The sequence below is a fragment of the Leptinotarsa decemlineata genome, unplaced genomic scaffold (assembly GCF_025532065.1).
Source record: "Leptinotarsa decemlineata unplaced genomic scaffold, Ldec_3_MD MMD2_P_RNA_scaffold_9, whole genome shotgun sequence".
In the NCBI taxonomy this organism is placed as follows: domain Eukaryota; kingdom Metazoa; phylum Arthropoda; class Insecta; order Coleoptera; family Chrysomelidae; genus Leptinotarsa; species Leptinotarsa decemlineata.
The window spans coordinates 4260229-4281799 of record NW_027412536.1 but is presented as its reverse complement, the minus strand read 5'-3'; the positions used below and the strand labels follow the sequence as shown (position 1 = coordinate 4281799).

General features: G+C 38.0%; 3 protein-coding genes across 3 annotated transcripts; 1 reads left to right on the top strand and 2 right to left on the bottom strand.

Moving 5' to 3' along the window:
- The first annotated feature begins 3408 nt into the window (after positions 1-3408).
- LOC141480476 (uncharacterized) lies at positions 3409-5110 on the top strand. The gene is made up of 2 exons (XM_074170481.1): positions 3409-4646; positions 4706-5110. The coding sequence occupies exons 1-2, from the start codon at positions 4632-4634 to the stop codon at positions 5108-5110; spliced, it is 420 nt and encodes a 139-aa protein (XP_074026582.1). The 5' UTR covers positions 3409-4631.
- A 9855-nt stretch (positions 5111-14965) lies between these two features.
- Positions 14966-15594, bottom strand: LOC141480609 (uncharacterized). The gene is made up of 2 exons (XM_074170800.1): positions 15348-15594; positions 14966-15288 (listed from the first exon to the last, which is right to left on the bottom strand). Exon 2 carries the CDS (start codon positions 15278-15280, stop codon positions 14966-14968), a length of 315 nt encoding a protein of 104 aa, XP_074026901.1. The 5' UTR covers positions 15281-15288; positions 15348-15594.
- A 289-nt stretch (positions 15595-15883) lies between these two features.
- LOC141480475 (uncharacterized) lies at positions 15884-20690 on the bottom strand. Its single transcript, XM_074170480.1, has 2 exons — positions 19398-20690; positions 15884-19338 (listed from the first exon to the last, which is right to left on the bottom strand). The coding sequence occupies exons 1-2, from the start codon at positions 19978-19980 to the stop codon at positions 16691-16693; spliced, it is 3231 nt and encodes a 1076-aa protein (XP_074026581.1). The 5' UTR covers positions 19981-20690; the 3' UTR covers positions 15884-16690.
- Positions 20691-21571: the final 881 nt, after the last annotated feature.

The window sequence follows — 21571 nt, the reverse complement described above, 5'->3', positions numbered from 1 at the left end:
GATCAGGTGAAAAATATCCAGGGAATAATTATGTTCCATTTCTTTCACAGATGTTGACAAAAAAACCTTTTAGAAAGTTTTGATAAAAAATGAGAAACTGGAATGCGATTTTGTTTTGTTGAGTGGTGCGTTGTCATATGACTATCATTGTATTGTCAATATTCTATAGGATATTTTGAATTTTTTTGATATGGCCGAACAGTTTACATTCAATGAATATGCAGATATGCATGTATTTTATGGACGAGCATTTTGTAATGCTGCAGAAGCTCGTCGTCTGTATTCCGAGCATTTTCCCAATCGAACGGTACCGTCAAGAGAAACATTCGAGCGTGTCGATCGCAGCTTGAGGGAGACAGGTATGTAATAATTGATAATTAATTTGAGCACGTTGTTTTATTTCGATATTATTGTAGGTACAGTTTTGCCAAAACGAGGTGGTGAGGGCGCTCCTAGGACTGTACGTACCGTTGTATTGGAGGAAAATATTTTGGAAGCCGTCGCTGATGATCCTTCAATGAGCATCAGAAATCTATCAGAACAGTTCCATACATCCAAGTCCACTATTCATAGAATAATTAGGGAACAACTGCTCCACCCATTTCACATCCAGAAGGTACATGCCATGACACCTCAAGATTTTCCAGCACGACTGGAATCTGCCAATTGGTTCATGGATAGGCAAAGAGAGGATATGACTTTTATTAATCGAGTTTTATTCACTGATGAAGCAGGTTTCAGTAGAGATGGAGTTATCAACTCTCATAATCTCCATATATGGGCCGAAGAAAATCCCCATGGGATATTGCAAACCAAACACCAACGGAAATTCAACGTGAATCTTTGGGCTGGTATCATAGGAAACCATCTTATAGGACCATTCGTTCTACAGGACCGATTGAATGGAGAACGTTATTTGGAGTTCATTCAGAACGATTTGAATGGACTTTTGGAACATGTTCCATTGCAAACCCGAAGAGATATGTGGTTTATGCATGATGGCGCTTCTCCTCATTTTAGTTTGATTGTGCGTGACCATCTGAACCATATTTTCCACAATAGATGGATTGGTAGAGGTGGGCCATATTCATGGCCATCGCGGTCTCCGGATTTAAATCCATTGGATTTCTTTCTGTGGGGGCATCTAAAAAGCCTTGTTTACGCTACACCTATTCACACAAGAGATGCATTGTTGAATAGAATAACATTACATTGTGAAGCCATACGAAACGACCCTGGAATGCTATTTCAAGTACAGAGAGGGTGTCTTCGCAGACTAAGAAAATGTATAGAGAGAGAAGGTGGTCATATCGAGCAGTTTCTGTAGCGGATTTTTCATTTCTGTTTGCTCTTGAGGCTCTTGAGTTTCGTTAGTTAAACGTGTTTGCATTATAAAAATTCGTTATGAACATTTTACCTATCATTTCCATTTTCCTTAAAAACTAATATTTTCGAATAATGGTAGACATCTCAGGATAAATGTTGAATTAACGTTATCATTATTATTTCTGCTTTGATAATTATTCATTTCAAATAATGGTGGACGAGCGGGTTTGATGTCGTCGAGTGAAACTACATTTTTATCAAGACTCGTTGCTCCGATCGACTTTCCACACGAGTACTTTTATTCATAAAATTGTCCAAGTAACCTTAATTTGTTGAAAAATATTGAAAAATATCTGTCATTTCAAAGTTTTGGGGTGTGGACCATCGGGGGTAGTCCGTTCCTGACTTTGTAGCAAAACAACTGACTCCTGCATGAAAGCTCATCGACGGAATTCATTTGTTCAGTCAATTGACCAAAATTTGGATGATTTTGAATATTCACTTGAAAAGTTATCAAAGAAAAACATTTTTCATTTTGTAACTTCGAGGGCCCGTAACTTGGTTACGAAGACTTTTAGGAAAAAAAGTTATATGAAGTACTGGTGATATTTTGACCCCATCTATACATTCCCTAGAGGAAAAGAGGAAGTCCAGGGACACCCTGTATAGGCCCTTTTAAGATTTCCTATCAAAATTCCAATTTCATTGGCATATTCGGAATTATTTTTGTTTGTTTTTTTTTAAATTAAGAAGTTTAGAGGTAACTGATTTTGAGCTCTCTGTTTTTATACCGTTTTGAACTTTGTGTATGATCTGAAGCAAAGTCGTGTCATTGTCGGCAATCAAGTCTCTAGCCCTACCACTAAGTTTAGTGTTTACGTAAGCCACGGCATTTGCCTCATGGCCCGCAGAATATACATTGAGAAGTGAGAGTGCGTCTAAAAACACCTGGCACTTGTTTGCACTTCCGTCAAATTCATTGGATACTAATTTACTAGCTAAATTGAAAAAATCGATAACTGAAGTCCTTTAGTGTTGTGTATTACATCCATTTATATATTTTGTACACTCGTGATATCATTAGTCTAAATTATTATCAAGTTGTCAAATATATGTCAATTAACAAGATCACAAAGAGAACTCACATATTCATTATCAAGTGTGATTAATACATAAATCAAATCAAATACAACTCATTCACAACAGTTTTGGCGACGAGGTGAATCAGAAAGATTATAAAAATAAAAAATAATCAAAAACAAAAACATTCAAAATTGACGCCCAAAAGTTCAAAGAATGTATGGAATTTCAAACTGCAATGATATCTACTCTCTTTTCTCGATTACAAAAATCAGAGTCAGACAAACCGTGAATCATCAAGCAAGGGAGAAATTGTGATGAATACCGTACTTTTAGCTAACTTCAAAAATTTTGACAACAAGAAAGAATCGTTTTCAAATTACAAAAGCAGGTTCCAGAATTATCTTCAAATGAAGCAGATCAAAACAAATAAGCCTTATTGTGCTCAATTGCTACTAAATTCTATTGGAGCTCAAAATTTCAACATGATTACAGCTTTGGCTGCTCCTAAAACTCCTGATCAGTTGACATATGATGAATTGATAAAGTTATTGGAAGAACATCTTGCACCAAAGAAGAACGTTTCAGTTGCTCAACATCACTTTTTGTCAATCTATCAAAATGAACAACAATCAATTCCAGAATTTGTAAGTACACTTAAGAGTAATATAAGTGACTGTGAATTCACATGCGAGTGCAAGAAATCAGTTGCAGAAATCTTCTTGACAACTCAATTCATTCGTGGCTTATACGATAATAGCATTCGTGAACAATTACTTCAGTCTGACAGCAAAACTTTCAAAGACATTTTTACGAGAGCAATTGCGCTCGAATCTTCGAAAATTGATGCTCGCAAAATTGCCCAGAAAACAATTTCAACGTCATTTTCAACAGATGATATCAATAAAGTCAACTGTTCACACCAACATGTTCATAAAATGCACAGAAATCATTCGCGTTCATATATCCCTTCAAAAACTAGAAAATCGAGGTACAATAGGAGTAGTTAGTTTAAGCCGATTTCAGAACCTCCCCCCACCACTTTCAACCTTGAAATGACCTCTACGTCACACGAAGTTGCGAAGGTGACTTTGAGGAGGTGTTATGAGTTTGTCCTTGAACGACCTTGACATGCGTCATACGGCAACGCAGACAAGGTGACTTTGAGGTGCTGTTTTGGGTTTAACCTTGAATGACCTTCATTCTTTTCCCATATTTTCGACAGGGTGACTTTGACTTCCAATGAATTCGAGCCAGTTTGGCACCCACACGATCTAACATAACCAAGGTGACTTTGAACGATTGTTTTGAGTTTGCCCTTGAACGACCTTGATCAACGTCACTCAACGCAGACAAGGTGACTTTGATGAGGCAGTGTTTTGGGTTTGACTTTGAATGACTTTCATTCACTTCCCATATTTTCAACAAGGCTTTCTTGAAGTTTTGAACCTACACAACACAACATAGCCAAGGTGACTTTGAAGGAGTGTTTTGCGTCTGACTTTGAATGACCTGCAACTACGTCACGCGATAAAGACAATATTATTTTGGAGTAGTGTTTTCGGACACCCAGCTTGTGGTGAAGAAGTACCCCCTCTTCTTCAACCACGTTCTATAAATGTTCGGAGGATCACCATTTCACATTCAGTTTGAATAACCCAACGTACTCGAATAGATGAGTGAAAGTAGTGCTGCAAAGTGACAGAGAGTATTACGTCAGGAGTATACACAGCAATCCAGGTGAACATATTTTATATTTGTATACCATAATTCCACTATATTCGAAATGGATCATTTGAAATTTAATATCGAAAAGATCAATTCTGCAATAATTCAACAAACTGTGGCTATGGAGCAGAAGCCTTTAATATCTTTGACTATCGATAAAGGTTATAAAATTGAAAAGATGTCGATGCTATCCACACGATATGGTAAATCCATTCAAGTAGTTTTGTTGGACGAGGAAAATAATACTTCTTTTAAATCATGGCTTCCAAAACGTGTCTCAGAACATTTTACGGAAGAAATGATTCACGAAGTGAATTCATCCAAAGCCAAATTCATTTTTACATATATCGGTCAAAGTTCTCAGGATTATCCTGGTGCTAAAACACGCTCACTAGTCAAATTCGATATTTTAGATTGAATATAACTTCAATATCTTTGTAAATAGTAGAAATATGGTATATTAATGTAAAATATGGATTAGCTCCCGCGCTTCAAACATGATAAAATTTCAAGTGAGTGTTTTTTTGCAGCATAATTTCCAAACTAATGAATGCATTTTGTGTATTTTCAGAGTACAAGCATGTGGATGCAATATTCAGCCGAAGAGTGGCCGGAAGCAGTCAATTTGGATTCTGCAATAAGGAGGTTGGCTTGGGAATTAGCCGACTTGAGTTTTGACGCTCTTCACTCATCAAACTATGATTTAAGTGTATGTTATGATGCTGAAGAGGTACGAAAACTTTTGGAGCTCAGTGAGAAATACGAACTTGGTGTGGCACTGTGCCATAAATATTCGTATGGAAGCGGAAATTTGGATGAGTTCTGTGAGCTAATTATTGAAGCAGACTTGAAGCATTTCCTTCACAGCATATCCGTTTACCTACCACAGAATATCATAGAGAAATATCAATTGGAGCCACAGAATCCCAACCCACAACCGGAAGAATCTTCAAATAATGGTGTTGTGAATATTTGAAATCTATTGTATACATTATAAAATCATGTTTCAATCCATGCTTGTCTATATCTGATTGTTTGGTAAATAAAAGGCAGAAGATAATTATTGAGTGTTTTATTATTTATCAATATCGAATACTCCATGGTGAATTACATGTCAATCTTATTACAATCCAGTCTGAACAGAGCCATTTAGGGCATTATAGGACAAAACAGCATCGTGTAGGATGAGTGCATATACTTTGGTGTTTGCTGGAAACTTCACCTTGCGTGTTTCGAATTCTATTTTGATGTCGACAGTAGATGACTTCATAGCATCGGGTTGGTGAGAGCAGTCGATGATAAATAGTGGATTGTTGCGAAAGCTACCAATATCCATCATGGGCTCACTCATAGCTTTATCGTAGTAGCTGCGTTGGAAGTTTTCATATGCATAGTAGGCTGACGAGTCTAACTTTTTGTCAAAATCTAGATTCCAACGCTCATATGGGTATACTTCAGAGTTTAGAGATAGTCGAATATTATTAATATTCGCATGTATGAATTTCGTCACATCTTTTGATATATTTTCAGATTGGTCGGTGCTTTGAAAGCCGATGATGATGTATCGAGGTCTTTCGAGGCTGTTGGTTGTCTTCACGGCCCAAATATCTGAGGATGTATCACGAAGTGTGGGTAATTCATAAAGGTCCCATATACGATAAGCCACCTTTACTTTTGCATTATTCGCATTTTTATTGATGCGGTTCAATAGCTTCAGTTTCTGACGATCTTCCGGCACGATGTGTCTGATTCTCCATTCTATTTTGTTGATTTCCAAATGAGCATCGACTTCTCCAATAAACGAATTTTTGAATGAGCGTGCAATAATCAAAATGAGCTCTTGCTTGACATTCAATACTCCTCTGTTGTAATCTTCAGCAAAACCCATGAGATACTTCAAGGGTAATTTACCGCTGAATACATTGCTGACGGAATCCAATATATCTTGTTTGTTCACATCAAGACCCCATCCTATTGGTAGTAGGGAATTTGCATGTGTTTGTCCAAATGATATCATCGTTTTCATTGTGGTAGTTATGCCGGGTTTTCGAACAACGGCCACTTGCTCTCCACCCATTTCATAGCGAATTTCGTCGAAGAGGAAGGCGAGGGCGTTATTGGATAGGAAGCACTGCTTCGTGTCATCAGATGGTGTGAACTTCCCCTCGATATAAATGTAACTGTCTGCAATATCGAGTATAAGGTCTTGAAAATTGATTGGAATTCGGATTTCATCTGAATTTTTGTAATATGGTGATCCATACGGTTTATATGTATGCTCGTGAAGGCTGATTAGGGAATGATCAAAGATGGGCTCCTCGAATACCTCCAGCTTATCACTTGTGGTTATGGTCGCCATGTTATTACTATTTTTTATATCGCACCTTCAAGCCAATAGATTTGAGAAAGTGTAAACTACTAGCGCTTAGTCTATATCTTGACCGTTTGGCGGGCATACGTGGAATGAATCGACTTTTAGATTTTCTCTTCTTTAAATGCACATTATCATAGTCTCCACCTGATACATTACGCTGATTCAACTGCTGCCGCTGCTGTAATCGCTGGCTTTTAAAGCACAACCCCATTTTTTAGAAAAAATGATGGTGAAATCAATAGCCTTATCAATTATAATCATCTGCTCAGCGTTATGAAATGATAAATACTGAGTTAAAATTTCTTCAGCTCCTGCTTTATACTGATTTTTTTCACAGATGATCATCGCTCACCATCGTTTTTGCTCAATTGTTTGAATGCTTATCGAGGGTTGTTTTTTCATATCAGATTGCATCGATTTGATATCCTTCTCCATATGTTCACACTTTTTTACAATTTCCACTAATTTCAGCCCAAGCGTAATGAGATCTTCCCTGACTGATGCGGAATATTTTTCTACTCCATCTAATCTCAAATTGATTTTATCAATATCAGAATCTAATTCTCCTCTGATCTTTGAGATGTAAAAACCAACATATTCTCGATTAACACAATCCGTACTCTCTTTAGGCTCGGCTACATTTTTCAAACGTTTATTTTCCATATCAAAGTTTCCATCGGAAGTCAATTTGAAACCAACTCCAGGTTGTCCTCGCAAAACAGTATTTGAAACTGCCTTACTTCTACGACCAAACTTATCGATGCTTCCACCACTCATTTTTGTGATACACTTATGACGGTCGTCGATGTTGTGAATCAACATATGAGAAATGATGATCGTTATATCCTAATCAATTCCAATTTAACTATTATTTTTTCACCATTGAAATTGATTAGATTACCATTATCATCCAATATGCGTAAAGTGATATTGTCGAGGTACTTACGACCGCCAGGCTGGATTGGCATATAAATAATATTTTGCGGTTCCTTGGTGAGTTTGTAACCGGGCTCTACATCAATATCAAATTCAAAGATGCTATGGATTTCATCACCATTTGAATATGCTCCAGCTGTGACATTACAATCCACACGAATAATTCTCACCTTATTGATATTTACGGGCAATGTTGATTCATGAGTTTCATCGATGCCAAACACATCGGCTTCGAACCCTAAAAGTTCGGCAATAGTGTTTTCATGTTTGAGATGGATGTAATATTTCGACCTCATTTCACATTTCAGAGTGTTGTTGTTTGCGTGTAGGAGAAATACTCCATCGATATTCTCCTCAGCTCCATTTTCCAATTGCATTTCTTTGGATTTAATGAATTTTTGAATCACCTTATTGATTTCATCAATTTCATATGCTCCAGGTGGAATTTTTATAATGATAGGAGGTGAGTTAGCTTCTTTAGAATAGGCGATAATATTATTTTTCACATCCACATTGAATATGGAGTTGTAGGAATAGAAACCGTGTAAGCCCAGACCATAATTAGCGCCACTATCCAATTCGATGGGTGGGTAGAAGTTGGCGCTCAACTCGCTAGAGTGTCCCGACAATGAAAACGTGCGTGACATGACTGATGAATTTTCACTGACTCATGTCAATTTATTGCTGGCAGCAGAAATTGTGGAGTAATCGTCGTTTTTTAGGTGGTCTGTCCAGATGATCCATCCCATTATGTGTGACTACATTCACATCATTCACTTTACAATAACAACAGAAAATTTTTCTTGTAGGTGGCCCATCATTCACATCGGAATTATTGCTGTTGCCGCTGGAATCATTCTGATGGTCTTGGCAGTACTGATACTTTAAGACATCAATATCATTTTGTAGATTTTGTGGTAACTTATCCCATACAGATGCAATTTCATGCGATGCACACCCAATCAACACCTCTTTCGGCATATTAGCGAGTTGTTCTTTACTCATTTCTCGTAAAGTGCGTACTCTGGAATATGCGATCAATGAATTACTCATCCTCTTGATACTTTCCCTGTCCTGCGCTGGTGTTATCTCCATGTCTTGCTCTGTAGAAATTCCAAACACAAATGACCACACCATACTGTGTTGAATTGTTGTTTACGCTCATAGTTATATGTGATAATAGTGGTAGGATTTGAACCCCTATGAAAATAGTGAATCAATTCTTTTGGAGGGGGTAAATCACCGAAACTATCGAAATATTTCACAGAAGTGCTGCTTTTTCTGTATGCTACCCAATGCGTCCCTTGACCATGTCGACTATCCAAATTTACTACGGCAGATTCATATCGGAGTGGTCCCGATTTTGGCAAATCGTCACGCATATATACCCCCCGAAAATATGGAATCATCATTTTCTTAGCATGATAGTTGAGGTCGATGTTGGAGAGAGCTCTTTGAGGTAGCAAATCTATGAGTTTTTTGAAATTTGAGGTTTCAAATAGACTCCTAATCCTTTACGGTAAGACTTCAAATAGATACCGCTTCCTCGTTTACCTAGAGCGATTGCCTCCATATTTTTATTATGTCGATTGGCCTCACTCAATTGTTCCCTACTCGCTTTCGCTGCTTGTACTGCTTTTGTTATGCCAGCTGTAGCACCAGCTAAACTACCTAGCGCCGATAAACCAGCAAAAATTGGAATGAGTGGCAGTATTCCACCAATTTTAGGAATTGGTATGATTCGCGGTGTGCGAATTTTCTTTTTCCCACCCGCAGCCCTCGTATATTTGCGTGCTGCTTTTAGTGCAATTTCAGCTGCTCTTTTAGAATTTTTGACAACAAATTCACTTCCGCCCGCTTTGTGTAGAACATCACGCACTTTCTTAACGATTCCAGAACCAAAAGCTGTCACCTTAGAATCTTTCAATAGTTTTTTTGATTTTTTTTTCTTGGTAGGACCCTTTTTTTTCTGTATTCGTGACTGCTTGGCTGCTAATTCGCAACCCATACCAAATCGTCGTTTTCCCTTCATTATATTCGTAATTAGCCAAGCGGCTCCTTTCTCTCCAATAGATGCGTCTTTTGCCTTGAATCGATTCCAAGCACTTTCTGCAAGCTCTTGATCTGCTCTGTGTCTAGCTGGAAGATTGTTAGGATCCTGTGAATATGCAATATCGTGTTTTCGGCATGCAGAATCCAGTTGATTCACACCCGGATCACCTCTCGCCAATCTTTTCTGCAATTTGGTGCCAGGGCCGCAATACTGATAGCCAGGTAAATGTAATTCGAAAGGTAGACTATTGATGAGGGAATTGACCAATCCCGTACCAGCTTTATTTGAATGCCGCTTAGGAGATCTGCATCGTCTCATAACCCCCATTTAAATAAAGGAATCGATTTGGAGACGTGCTTATATAGTCTCCAACTGTCATACAATGCGCATACTAAAGCAGAAGCACCAATTTTCCATCGATAATTTCGATGAAAAAGTGGGTAGCGGATCTGAAAGCGGTGTGAAACAGCGTCATGGATCCTTACTTCCACTATCCATTCGCGGTCTGATTATCGGACCTTCCAATTGCGGCAAGACAAATGTTATGATTTCTCTACTGACTCACCCTCTAGGATTACGATTTGCAAATGTTTATCTTTATTCAAAGTCCCTTTATCAACCCAAATATGAGTATTTACGTGAAGTATTAGCTCCAATTGAAGGGTTGGGATTTTACACTTTCGCCAATAATGCAACTGAAATAGTAGAGCCTTCGGATGCCAGAACCGATTCAATATTCATTTTCGATGATGTGATGTGTGAGAAACAGGATGTTATACGATCATATTTCAGTATGGGACGTCATAAAAATGTGGATTGCTTCTATCTAGCCCAAACATATTCACGAGTCCCGAAACAATTGATTCGAGATAATGCAAATTTTATTGTGCTGTTCAAACAAGATGATATGAATCTCAATCATATTTTTTCTGACCACGTGTCACCAGATGTGACATACAAGCAATTTAAAGATATGTGTGCGAGATGTTGGGAGAATAAATATGGATTTTTAGTAATTGATAAGGATCGAGAGGTGCTAGATGGACGTTATCGAAAAGGATTTGATGCTTTCATATATCCTTGACGTTCTTGAAACAATTGAATCATTCGAGTGCTAGATAGTGTGGACGACACTTCATTGCACACACATTTGAAGTGAATACATTATGGAGAGAAAAAATGATGATGAAATGTGTTTGAAAAGAAAGTTGATAGAAGCAACAGATGCCGTTCGGAAGAAATTTAATTATATCAAGAATAGTCGCTTAGGTGATCAATCAGCACTCGAAAGAATATATGAGCCAATAATAACTCCTTTGAAAGCAATATCTGCCAATACTGAAGGAGCATCTCAAATAAATCAGGTGATACAGACAACAAAGAGTGCTACACCATTCACCGCCAAAAATATAGTTAAAAGTGAGCTAAAACCGAAATTTGAAGAGGCTTTTTCGAAGGATCTTCAAGCTTCTTTATCGACAACTTCAGATTTAGAATCATCTAATGTGCTTGATAATGGTGATGAGGTACAAAAGCACATACAAAAGTTACTATCAGGAAATCCCTCATACGATACCGTCTTTGGAGTACACATGAACACTGAAACGGGAAATTTACAAATGGGTGTAGCTGATGTGGAGTTCATCAATGAGAAAATTGTGTTCAAGAAAAATGGTAAAACTATTGCCACTTATCAGGGTACCCCAAAACTATATAAATTATTATTCATGAAAGTACCGTCGGGAAATATCCCCTCTTCCGATATGATCACTTATGGTGATATACTCAAATTAACGAAGGCAGCATATAAATACAATGAAAGAAAACAGGGTCTATTATCAAATAATTGGAAGAAATATCGAGAAATAATCCTACCACTATTATCCAATGGAGACCCACTGCAGAACCCCAGTAGAGAAGGTGCCGGCATAATAAAAATACCCACTCAAAAGAAATATATCAGAAATAAGCATATAGATTATGTTTATTGGAATAAACTCGAAGAACTGGTTGATCGCCTTCGATTGCTTTGGAGTTCACGAATGGCTGGTCATACCGGGCACGATAATGAAATATTGGCCATAATTGAGGAGTTACGTGAAGAAGGATTAGTCTATTGACCGTAATATAATGAACACAATGTATGAAGCTGACTCAGTTACTCACAGACGATCTAACTATGCATACCACAATTGATAAATTTGGGCGTAGAAGGGGTGGTGTTGGTAAACCACTTGTTGGAAGATCGGGTGTTGGATTCATTCTCACACCACATGGTGATTATGACATTCAGAATAAGCGGCTACAGAATATTGGTGAACCTGTAGACGATGAAGACTCTGTCACTAAAAGATATGTTGACAATCACATTAAAGAAGCCAAGGAATCAACCCTGAACTATTTCCAAGAATTCATTTCACCAGCGCTACGATACGTCAGAAAAAACATTGATTCAAAAAATACCGAACTGCGAATCATCATTGACAAAAATGCACTCATCACTTCAGCATTAGCTGATCGGTTGAGTAATGTGGAAAAGCGAATTGGTGTTGTAACCGAGTTGGTTGATACTTTTACTGAGCGAGTTATTGAAGTTGAACAGTCAGTCGTTAAACCTGCACGTGAACAGTAGCGAACTGAATCCTCAACTTCATCATTTCGAAGAAGCCATACAGCAGTAGTATGAGTGATGCAAAATGGCAGGTTGTGAAGGAAATACATAAGTCGGCGCGTCGAAATTTTCCCCGTCGAATGACAATAATAAAGGGATTTTATGACTTGTGGCAGATGGATCTGATGGAAATGCAACCATATGCTAAAGAAAATAATGGTTATAGGTACATCCTCATAGTAATCAACTGTTACTCAAAGTATGTATGGTCAAGACCGCTGAGAAATAAAACAGCTGATTCAGTTACTGCAGCTATGGCGAGTGTGTTGAAAAATGCGAAGTATGTCCCAAGGAACTTACAATCTGATCACGGTACCGAGTTTTATAATTCAAAATTTTCATCGCTAATGAGAGAGCACCGTATCAATCATTACTCAACATTTAGTACAAAAAAAGCTGCAATTGCGGAAAGAGTCATCAGGACGTTGAAAAGTTGGCTTCATAGACAATTTTCACTTCAAGGCAATTACAGTTGGTTGAATATTCTTCCTATAATTACCAGTCAATATAACAACAAAGTTCATCGTACCATTGGCATGAAGCCTGCAGACGTAAAACCATCCACAAAATTGACAGTTTATGCAAGATCAAAGAAGCAGCGTGGAAAACGCGAAAAAAAAGAATTTAAAATTGGAGATATGGTGCGAATCAGTAAGTTTAAAGGCGTATTCGAAAAAGGTTATACGGCAAACTTTACAACTGAGCTTTTCAAAGTTGTAAAAGTAAATAGAACGTATCCTATAACTTATGCGCTCGAAGATGTGAACGGACAGCCAATTAAAGGCTCCTTCTATGGTATGGAATTGAATAAAACCCATGATCCCAATACATATTTGGTGGAGCGAGTTTTGAAACGAAAAGGACGTCGTTTATATGTAAAATGGCTCGGATTCTCCGAAAATCACAACTCGTGGATCAATGAAAATTCATTAGTGTAATAGCATTATTATTGTACTTGATGAAAAATAAAGTGGAATGTAATAAATTTGAATTTCATTATACATTTTCTAAAACTGTGGAATCTTTTATTCTTCGCTGTATAAATAGTTTCGAAATACCAAAAATTATACAAGTAATATTGTAGCAATGGATTTATTTATTTTATAAATCAACATACACTAAAATGATTTACATGAACAAAATGGAGTTTAAATCAACAGGTCTGCCCAGGGCCTATCTGGGTGTATGTCGATGTACGATTACCATGGATTCCTCGTCTCCTGATCTGCACCTCTCGTGAATTCGACTGGGCTGCCATATGCCCCTCTCTTAATCGTATAGAGCGAGAAGTGGGAGTAGTGTGGGGGGCGCTACTACGACCACAACCGAATCATATAAAAGTCGAGTCCCGATCCTGAACCTCACTCAGTATATGAGAGCATATCGAGATGAATTCCGAAAAAATTGCCGCTGTATTAGCTAGGATATCACTTGATGATGAGAATAATTGGACGGATGAAGAGTCATTGAATGGAGATGAAATGGCTCCCAACATAGAGGGAATTGTAGAAGAGGAAGTTGAAATTATTGGAGGCGAGGCAAATATTGTAGTCGACGAAGATGCTAATGATTTGGAGCACGAGGAGATTGTTGAAGGGGATGTCATCGAGGATGACCTGAGTGATGAAGGTATTGTGGCTGATTCATCTGAAGATGATGGTGCCTTAATGATCGGCGTCCGATGGCTCAACGTCACCGACACATTAGAAGATCGACTGGATCTGTATTGTGTGACAGATGCCCACGTAAATATCAGAACGATCGATGGCGGTATCCAGAAGTTATGTTGGTGCTGTTTTCGATTTTACTCGATACGTAACAATAACGGTGGCTGGTATCAACATGTAAACACCCATGATACGGTCTCTATGATGCAGCTGGGTCAGTATTGGTGTGAGGCATGTGAAAGGCCGCTCACAAATTTCACAAGAGTATCAGCATGCATAATATGCAATAGTGTCAAACCTGTGACACACTAACCGTGGGCCTTCTGGTCAAAAAAAAAACAGCCCTTTTCAGGGCTACATTATTCATACAAACAGTAGTAGTAGTAGTACACCGGGGAATATCGTCTCGCGACATGAGATTCTTCTTCTCAGGTCTGAAAGTTGGAAAATTTCCACTTAGTAGTAGAATATGAAACTGGTTTACAGCTGAAAATATACATTTTCATTGAATAACTAGTATATTTTCGATTTTACACGGAAAAAAGTTATGACGAAAGTTGTATGAAATTGGATTTTTTACAATTGAGAATGAATATCAACTACACCCTGCCCCAAATATCATGATCCGCGTAGCAAATTACACGGCTGCCACTGAAATAATGAAGCAGCAACCGCGAATCAACGGCTGTGACAGAATAAATAAATTGATCCACGGATTAATCGCCACTGTCGCGGGCCCGCGAATAGTAAGCGGATCCATGATAATCCGCGGAATAGATGAAAGTTTACGATGTAGGTGAGAAATTAAATACACTCTGTTTTAAAGTTATGACGCGGTTTCAACCGCGGATCCGCGACTGCGGCGGAATGAATCACGACTCAATCCGTTGAATGAATCATAATTCGCGGGATGAAGATAGGAAACAGATGTGGTCCGCTTCGCTCCGCTTCGCTCCGCTCCGCTTCAAAAATTTTTCGACACGCGAATTGAATTAATTCGTGACCGCCGTTGAAATTATTCTGCGGATTAAATCGCGGATTCGCGGTCACGGTCGCGGATCCGCGGATAATTCGCAGATAAAACCGCGGATCCGCGGCCATGGCCGCGGATTCGCGGTTTTATCCGCGGATTATCCGCGGATTCGCGGCCGCGAATCCGCGATTTTACCGACAATCTTCGACCCCTTCTTCGCAACTTTGGCGGTGCTCTTCGTTTCAGAAGAAGGGGTGGTCGAAGGAACATCCTCCATCCAGCTGCTTCCGGGTCTTGGATCCGCCGTTACCAACACAACTTCTTCTGGAAGGGGGCTAAGTGGAGGTCCAAGTTGGAATTCAGTCAAGAAGTCCACTATATCCTGTGGTAGCTCCGATTGCTGCACCACCACGTCCTGCAGGATGTTGACCTTACCCTCCACGGATTTATCAGCGTCAATGATTGAAGACATACTGCACACTAGAAATTCACAAAATATTAGAATAAAGCATAATAATCAACATTACTTATATACTCACAGTTTTTATTCGAAGAAGATGAACACAGCTAGAGACCCAACTAAATTCGGTAGATATTCGAAGGCTAGAAGAAGCAGTTCGAATGATGAGTGCTCCTGAGCAGTCCCGCTTTTGTTACCTAAGCCACTCCTCCTCAACCCCCCTCCACTTACCACCTCCACTTTATCTAATACGGGGACTAAATGATGAGTCTGGCAACACTGTTATATTATATTCTCGCAGATTATGTGGATAGCTTGATATTATATATTCCATTTTTTTTTTTTTTTTTTTTTTTTTTCTGATTGATTCGGCCGTTACTTGATGAAGATCCATAGTAATTTCACAAACTACACTTAAACGATTTGATCTCCACTAACTTTATTGAAAATAATCATAACATGTTTCGCTAAAACATTAGCTTTTTCAAATGATTAATACTCATTTGAAAAAGCTAATGTTTTAGCGAAACATGTTATGATTATTTTCAATAAAGTTAGTGGAGATCAAATCGTTTAAGTGTAGTTTGTGAAATTATATATTCCAATATTATGAAAAATAGTTTATACCTCTTCAATACTTTGTGTTGGAATTGTAATGAAACAAGATGTATCACTGATATATTTTATTTCATAATCTATATCATAATTGATATTTACAATGGGAATAATATATATTATAATTTCAGAGCTTCGTAGGTATAGATTTACCACATTGAACTAACTAATCATCTGATTGTTCCTCCAATAATCTTATGAGTTGATCCAATTTTTCATCAGAATCCGCCTCATGATTAGGCACAGTTTTGAGGGCGTCGATAAGGAATTTGAAATTTACCTCAGGGCTGGTTTGGTAGAACTCAATATCCTTATGCCCCCACGGTAATGTTTTTGTGGTATTGGGGATGATGAATCGCTTATCATCCTTGTATGATAGCGCAACTTTATTACACATTAGAGTATACACATCGTGTAACTCACTTCGAAAAGTGCTCATCTTACGCAATATGGTACCACCTGATTCGACTATTTTCCTATAATCGTCAAGTGACATTTGATTTTTTATGACCGACTTTTTTATCCCTTTTGCCTTCTTCAATTCATCACTAACGGACTTGACATGATATGCTTTTGCGCCGGTACCATAAAAACTGATAATTGGATCATTAGGAAATTCGTCTTTCATATTTCCCAATATTGGTTCAGTTATAGGCATAGCAAACTGATTTTCAACTTTGTAGTTGGATGTATCGAATTTCTCTACATTGTCCCTCATGAAATCATAAAAGTTCTCCGTGAAAATTTTAAGAATGAGAGAGTCGGTATCGGTGTAGAGGAGAGAAGCATTTGACCCATAATGTTTTTTTATGAATTTATAAAAAACTCATACATAACTGTTTTAGATAAATCAAGAATACTGAATCCAAGATATAGCGGTTTATTGTAATTTATTTTCACTTTACCCATATGAATGGCGACAAAGTCCTCTGAGAAAATTGAAAGCGTTTTAAAATTTGGCCGAGCGATGAGAGCATTTGCACCAGTTGCACGCTTTATAGACTCCCAATGAGTCACAAGCCGAATGTCATTTCTATTATCAACGTTTTCCATTGTTTTTCCAAAGACAGCATTTGTTCTTGTCTTGAAAATATTTTTATGATAAACATTTGTAGCTTGATTTCTCATTAGGGTATTAAGGTCTACATATTTCTTCAACCATGGTGATTGATTGAATGAGAGAACTCTGTGAGTCCTCATCACTATCAGTCCATTTTCAATTGCCTGCCTCAAAGCCCTATAATGAACAATGTATTTTCTCTTATCATTCAGATTAGGTATTAATTTGGGTATTTTTGAATTTGAACCGGGTGGAATTACGCTCTCTACAAGGAATGGCAGATCCGAATGTGCATCGTGAAGTTCTTCAGGGTAATGGACATCTACTTCCAGAACATAACCCTTAGGACCATCGTCTGGAACACCCATGATATCTAGTTGAAGAATTTCTTGTTCGGATAGCCATGTAAACCCATCTGTCGGTAATGGTTGGGACATACTGTGACCATAGAGGTTAGTAGCGTCCAAATAAGTGATGAATGATGATGCTTCATTTTCATCATAATCGGGTAGAAAACGATTATTAGCAACATGCTTTCTTTCAGAACACTGACTAATACCCCCACGAATACCCTTTTGGAAAAAAGTTATCATGTCAATATCCGTAAGCAATTCCAGCTCTACACCGGTGTATTTGAGCATGGCATCCCAAGAATGGCCAGGAGAAGTAAAATAGTGGGCTGGATCTAATTTATATTTATCCAGACATATATTACGGAAATTTTCGAAAATATCACATAAAATCAATACATCTGATTTCAAATACAAATCTGAATAGTCTCCTAACGTTTCACACTCGAACAAGGACCATACACGTTTTGCCCTCTCATAATCATCCTCAGATATGTGTTTCTCGTTCAATTGATCATAAAAATCGGATTTTGATGGTAGCTCAGTACAATCTAACGTGGTCAAATTTTTAACAAAACTGTAGGGAAAAACTCCTTTCTGTCTCATCAAAAGAAATTTTTCATTTTCCGGAAAACACTTTCGTGTTTCATAACATTGCTCATCTGACAAGCTCTCCCCTAACTGCTGCAGTGATGACGCCATGAATCTAAAGCTATCGATAAATCTCAGCTTTAGGAATTGTTTTTTCAATTTACCAAATTTATCTATTGTGGTACCCATCAATAGATGCTTAGTGAAAGAAATGTAATTTTCCTTTGTTTGACCGATAACCTCCACCTTGTTCTTATTAGTGCATAACTCTTTTATGAACAAGTGGCAGTCATAGCCGCTCAAGTTATGGAAAATTATTGGAACGAAATTCGGTAACTTGTAATTCAAATTACATCGAGAATGTGCAGCTCCATATCTTTTCTTTCCCGTCAAGTGACAATGATCTCTCACTTTGACGTCACCCAATTCGAAGGGTTTCTCACAAATACCGCAACTATCAGCAGTTAAAAATTCATTCTCCTCTGATGCTGTTAATGGCTTCATTGGCACGATACGATTCAAATATGTATAGTAGATGGCCCTCAGGTCAGACTCCAGCCTGGCTACAAATACTTTGGCAGCGTCCTCCCCACGATAAAGAACAAATTTGGAGGCTGAATCATCGAAAGAACAACGAATTCGGTATGAGAATGAGTATGGCTCGTGAATAAATGATTTATTTGTGAAGGAACGTATTGGATCCGGTTCATTTGTATGTATAGGCTTCAGAATTGATTCAAAATCAGCGTATACCACGAAGGGGACTTTCAACTGCCTTTCAAAATTTTCAAATTTTAATATATTTTCCGGTATGGCCCTACCACATTTATCAATTTTGATTTGCGTTGTGGGAATGGTGGTACAAATAAAATTGCAATCATTCAACTGATGTCGTAATAATTTGCGTTCGTCTGAAAAATACATCAAACAACCATCACAAAAATACATTCTATGCCCGTGGGATGAAATTTGTGATGAAACTAACCTTGATAGATCCTTTATCCAGCAATAGTGGCTATTACTAGATTCATCGGTGATGTTCAATAAATTTACATGGCGACCGAGTTTCCGCCGTGCGTAATAAAGAGGACCCACAATTTCATATTTCGGTTTGTTGTTTTCAAAAGTTGTTTCTAACCCATAAACATTGACTGAACAATCATTCATATTCTCAAATTGTGGAATATCACGTAATTTCATGGGAAAATCTATACCTTCAACATTAAGTACATCTCTGAAGTCTGGATATGAGCCTACTTCAGAAGTTCTAGTTTGCGCTGGTCGCAGAGCTGATGTCACCGCCCAAGCGAAGCAAAAATGGTCTTCATTTCTCACATTAACTACTGCCCTCTTCAAAGCGATGAATTCTGGAAGCTTGATGTAGGAGGATCCACTGAGAGGACTATATTTGTTGATGTTTACTTCGATAAAAACAACTTTCTCCAGAGTCCAACCTGTAAACACATTATTCGTTTAATGACTGAAATCTTTCATATTTATGTAGATAATATACCTGAGTCGCGTTCTTGAAATTCCACAGCTTTTGCAGACAACGTGTCGACGAATGTCCTATAAACCTCTTCAAGGTTGTTTGATTGATCAACAATTTGGTTTTGGCTGTTGAAAGACTTCACCTCTAATATTTCCTGCGTCTGAAGTATGTACCTCCCAAACAACTCCATGTTCACTTTCAAGGTGTTATGAACTTGCACCATTCGATCAATCAAAGTCACAACTTTATGCCTCACTTCATTAAAGAAAGATTGATAGTCTGAATGTGGATTCTTACTTTCGACCCTGTAGCTAACAATCCTATATTTAAATGCGCTGTTGATGATTTTCACACCATCCTCAAATTCCGTACAGGAATTTGTTCTATGCTCCAATGTTTTGAGGTGTGAATTCATCCTATTCACAGGTACCATTCTATTGCAATAGTTGCACAATTCCTGAACTGCACTTGGTTGGGCAGAATCCACTCTGGGCCGTTTTGCTGGAGGACCTGCATCATTATCCGGCCTGCAGGACTGCATTTGATGACGACGCATGTTATCTTTACGGCTGAAACTTTTACCACACCTATCACAGTGAAACATATTTGTAGATATATTCAATACGCGCGATATCAAACTAACTCCTGTGAATGAGTAGCACCTCTTTTATATGTTCATTCAAAAAGTGGGGGAGGGAAGGAGAATACACGAGCGCCCTCAAATTTACATCAGCAAAGACACATGATATTGTAGAAGGTCACTCAAAGTCAAACTGAAAACGCACTCCAAAAGTCTCTTCGTCCATGCGGCTGAAGGTCGTTCAAAGTCGAATATTCTAAATAACAACGTGGATCAATTAAGGTCGTTCAAGGTCAAACTTGAAACATTACCTCAAAGTCACCTTGCTTTTGTCGCGTGATGTGTGTCAGGGTCGTTCAAAGGCACTGCCTCAAAGTCACCTTGCCTGCCTTGTGTAACGTTGATCAAGGTCGTTCAAGGGCAAACTCAAAACAATCGTTCAAAGTCACCTTGGTTGCGTTAAATCGTGTAGGTGCAAAACTGGCTCGAATTCGTTGGAAGTCAAAGTCACCTTGTCGAAAATATGGGAAAAGAATGAAGGTCATTCAAGGTTAAACCCAAAACAGCACCTCAAAGTCACCTTGTCTGCGTTGCCGTATGACGCATGCCAAGGTCGTTCAAGGTCAAACTCATAACACCTCCTCAAAGTCACCTTCGCAACTTCGTGTGACGTAGAGGTCATTTCAAGGTTGAAAGTGGTGGGGGGAGGTTCTGAAATCGGCTTAAACTAACTACTAATAGGCCACCCAGTCGCAAATATAACCTTGAATCACTAACACTGCAGAATATTTGTCTTAGGTGTGGGAAATCCAATCATATCACAAAAGATTGTCACACTGAACAAACCTAACTCAAATGTATACCTTATGCAACACAACTGGTCACATTTCTAAGGTCTGCATTACTTCATCAGTTGCAAAAAAGACATAATCTGAATCGAATAATCAAATTCAAAGCAATGATTCATTTGAAATCGCACGACAATATGGTGTACAACATATTGTTGATATTCATCAAGTTCTAACACTGATATGAGTCATTATTACACCCACGTCAAGATAGAAGGAAAACCAATCAAATTCGAAGTAGATTCGGGATCAGCTTATACGTTTCTTCAACGTGAACATTTACAAGATTTGAACCAGCAGCCATCGGCTTCCGCTCATATACTCAAGATGTTTTCATACCCGATGGGAAGATTGTAGTTAACGTTTCTTATGGTAACATCAAAATAAAAGAAGAATTTCACTAGTTCGGACTTCCATTGTCTACTATATAAAATGATTTGAAATCCCTGAAACAAGTAAAAAAGAATAATTAAAAAAGAATAGTTGAAAATAACAATTATATTAAGCAACAATAAACCTGAAATGAAATGATAGTGAAATAACCTACAAGTAAAAATATAATAATTGAATAAATAAAAATTAAAGGAATGAAAAAGAAAATAATAAAAAATAAAAAAGTGTAGAGATTCCAAGTCACGTTAGTTCACGACGTTTCGATTGTTGGTATCTACAATCGTCTTCGGGTGATGACTGGACTGATTCCTCCGAGAGATGACTATTTTATAGGCCGTTGAAATACTTTCACTTTCTCTACTTTCCATTTTCCG